Source organism: Gavialis gangeticus, unplaced genomic scaffold (assembly GCF_001723915.1).
Source record: "Gavialis gangeticus isolate Ggan-Ray unplaced genomic scaffold, GavGan_comp1, whole genome shotgun sequence".
Taxonomy (NCBI): Eukaryota; Metazoa; Chordata; order Crocodylia; family Gavialidae; genus Gavialis; species Gavialis gangeticus.
The window spans coordinates 157,232,356-157,236,038 of record NW_017729032.1 but is presented as its reverse complement, the minus strand read 5'-3'; the positions used below and the strand labels follow the sequence as shown (position 1 = coordinate 157,236,038).

Below are 3,683 nucleotides of genomic sequence, written 5' to 3'. Positions count from 1 at the left end.
GCAAACCAATTTTTCAGGAACAGAAAATCAAACCCAGGCACTACACCTCAAGCAAGGCTATGTCAAATAGCTACATGTTTCAGTTGACTATTATTGTACAGTCACAGACCTTTCCATTGACATACTTAAAGAACAGATTTAAAATGACTTGTGTCACACTTAAAATGTAGGCTTCTTGTTCTTTTCTTTTCTGGATTCCTAGTAGAGAAAAAAGCATTGACTCTTTTAGCAATCCATGTGGTGCTCAGATTAACAACCCCATTTGGAGAAACATCCGTAGCTTACCATATTTTCTTTTGTTATTCCATTTTTAACGTTCCATATGTCTAAAGCTTGTGAGTTATTTATTTTTCTTACTGGTCTCACAAGAGGGACATTACAGATGCTTTTTTTTAAACTTCACCCTCTGACTGTCTCTTTAATAACCCACGTCAATAAGTTAGCTAAAATTCCTTTATTCAAGTTAAAGGTTTGTGTCCTACAGGGTTTATATATGTTTTCTCAAAGAAATAAGTTAGTAATTCATATATTTGAGTCATAAATGCTGCCCTTACTAAAATTCCTTTGGGGGGTTAAAAAAGGGACAACATTGACCACAAGATGAACATGAGCCTGCAATGTGATGCTGCAGCTAGTAAAGCGACCAAAACGCTGGCTTGCATCCATAGATGCTTCTCAAGCAAATCCCGGGACGTCATTCTCCCCTTGTACTCGGCCTTGGTGAGGCCGCAGCTGGAGTACTGCGTCCAGTTTTGGGCTCCACAATTCAAAAAGGATGTGGAGAAGCTTGAGAGAGTCCAGAGAAGAGCCATGCTCATGATCAGAGGTCAGAAAAACAGACCTTACAACGACAGGCTGAGAGCCGTGGGGCTCTTTAGCCTGGAAAACCGCAGGCTCAGGGGTGATCTGATGGCCACCTATAAGTTTATAGGGGTGACCACCAGGATCTGGGGGAACGTTTGTTCACCAGAGCGCCCCAAGGGATGACGAGGTCGAACGGTCATAAACTACTGCAAGACTGTTTCAGGCTGGACATAAGGAAGAATTTCTTTACTGTCCGAGCCCCCAAGGTCTGGAACAGCCTGCCATTGGAGGTGGTTTAAGCACCTACATTGAACACCTTCAAAAGCAAACCGGATGCTTATCTTGCTGGGATCCTATGACCCCAGCTGACTTCCTGCCCTTTGGGCAGGGGGCTGGACTTGATGATCTTCCGAGCCCCTTCCAGCCCTAATGTCTACGAAATCTATGAAATATAGAAACAGAATAAAATATTAAAGTAGGATAGTACACCAAAACAAGCTCCCTCTTCCCCACAAGCTCTTCCAAATTAAAAAGCAATGCACCCCACCCAACTCCATCCCACTACCTGCCTCAGACTAAAGAGAATTTTCTCCTTGCCCAAACTAACCTTACTTCCCACAAAAGGAACCAACATGCCGCTTACCCCTCCATATATTCTCCTGTCCCTTACCTACTCCCACTCCCCTTCCTCACACCCAGGGGAGCTCCTCTTTCCCATTACTGTCCCTCCCAGTACAGTACCTCCCTCTCCCAGGGAGGGCTATAGATATCCACAAAACCTTCATCCTCCTGTTACTCCTCAAAGAAACATTGTTCAGATTTAATCAGTAACAATGAGGCATGACTTGTGTTCCCATGAGAAGCAGCAGCACAAATTTGCTGTGTTTTTTTGGGGTATAATTCAGTGATCTTGTCCTAGTGTGTTACTGCTCTTGAGTTTCTCACTGTTGTCTTGACATCTCTTTCTCTGAGGAGCTTACACATTAGTTATTGACTTTTATTGTGTCGTCAAGTGCTTCAGGATAATTCATGTACTTGAGTACACCTTCATTTCAGGGTCTTATCTTGGTTGATCAGTGGACATGCTTGAGTTGCCATATTGCAAAGTAATAATTGACTTAATGTGTACTTGCTGGTGCTTGTGTGTGTCACTAGGATGTATTATCTCATGCATCTTTTAGCTACTCAGATGTTTCCTGACTTTAAGTGGATGGGGAGAATGGGCATGAGGGGTCTGGGGGCACTCCTGCGGACATAAGCTGGATTTCTATGTTCAGAGACCCTTCAGGCTGCGCGCATATATGTTTTCTGATGTTAACAATCCAGGAGTTAATTGCAAGTGCTACAACTCATTTACTTTGCTGATGGTGTTGTACAGGAGCCCATTTCTCATTCTGATGGCCACAGTGGCAGATTTCAAACCTGCCATTGATTTAGCAATGATTATTGCTTATCTTATGTATTAGATCCATGTGAATTGGAAGGAGATTTTATGGAGGGAATCCTTCCATGTCAGACTGAAGAGAAGACATACCTTTTGAAAACAATGACTGTTTTGAAGCTGCTCAGAGGTTTGAAATCATTAATGGGATTTCTGGTGGAAATGAATTAGCAGGCAGAGTACAGGTGGTCAAAAATGTATGAAAAATCTTCCCTAGCATTTTAATATATGGATGCTGACACACGTGTGTACTCATGTTAGTCTCAATACATTATTTGCTTTTTTGTCTTCTGCTTCCAGGAATATGTACTTAGATAACAAAGAGGATGAAGCAATATCGAGGAAACTAGAGATGGAGATGACCCAGACATCTGCACATCGCGCAGGTTTGCCTGGAAATGTGGCATCTGAGCCAGAAACCAGAAACCTCAATGAGCTGCAGTTGTTAAAGGAGTTTCATGCAATGGTGGCTGTTCAGGGGGAGCCCCCAACACCGCATCAAAATAGAGCAATAGGGCAGGATTGCTGTGTTGCCCTGGGGAAAGATTTCAGCCCACTCACCATGCAAGGAAGGTAAGAGAGAGAACAAACTGAATCATTTTCTCCTATTAAAAGTTGTTTTTGTTCCCTGACAGCGTAGATAAACACTACATTTTAGTTAACATCTTTCTACAGTGCATGGAGTGGGAAGCTGGAGAGAAATTTACAGCAATCTTAATTGCCTGGGGAGGGAGACAGGTTCATTAGATGCCTGGACTAATATCAGCCTTTATAGGAGCTCTGCACCAGTTTGTCTGTGTTTTTAAAACCAGAGGGCCTGAGTTTCCTTTCCAACTATATATGTTAAACAAAATGGTCACAAAATCTTTGTATAAGGGCTATAAATGCCCTTATACAAAGAAAAGATAGCCCCCCCCCCCCGGATAAAGTAACACCCAAATTACCTAGCTACATCTCAAGGCTTTATACTGTATGACTGTTGCTAAGGACTCAGGACAAAAAAATTGCACAAAGGATGCTGTTCTGAGCCATAACACCACACACAGCCATTTGGGGTGTGACAGGCACCTACTGAGAGGTGTCCCCTTCACTTCCATTGCTGCCAACTGTGAGAAGATCTGGCCCCCAGTGTGTGTAGTTGTATTGTTTAAAAATGGGGACGCTGTGGCATTATACACTTTTTCTCTCTGCTTGAATAATTTCATCTTGAATAAAACCTACAAGTATATAAGGGAGGTGCATCAGGACCTGGGAGAACAGTTGTTCACCAGAGCTCCCCACGGGATAACAAAGTCTATGTTCACAAACTCCTGGAAGGCCGATTTAGACTGGACGTAAGAAAAACTCCTTTACAGTCTGAGCATCCAGGGTCTGGCACAGACTCCCCCCAGAGGTGGTGCAAGCACCTACTCTGGACCAGGCGCAGATGGTGAACTCA

General features: G+C 43.3%; 1 protein-coding gene across 1 annotated transcript in view; it reads left to right on the top strand.

Annotated features, from left to right (window-relative positions):
* The first annotated feature begins 2,548 nt into the window (after positions 1 to 2,548).
* Positions 2,549 to 3,683, top strand: part of OCA2 (OCA2 melanosomal transmembrane protein) — a 481,929-nt gene continuing 480,794 nt past the window's right edge. The window contains exon 1 of the mRNA XM_019525532.1: positions 2,549 to 2,818. Coding sequence (XP_019381077.1) covers positions 2,550 to 2,818 — 269 coding nt within the window. The 5' untranslated portion in view covers position 2,549. The remainder of the gene's footprint in view (positions 2,819 to 3,683) is intronic.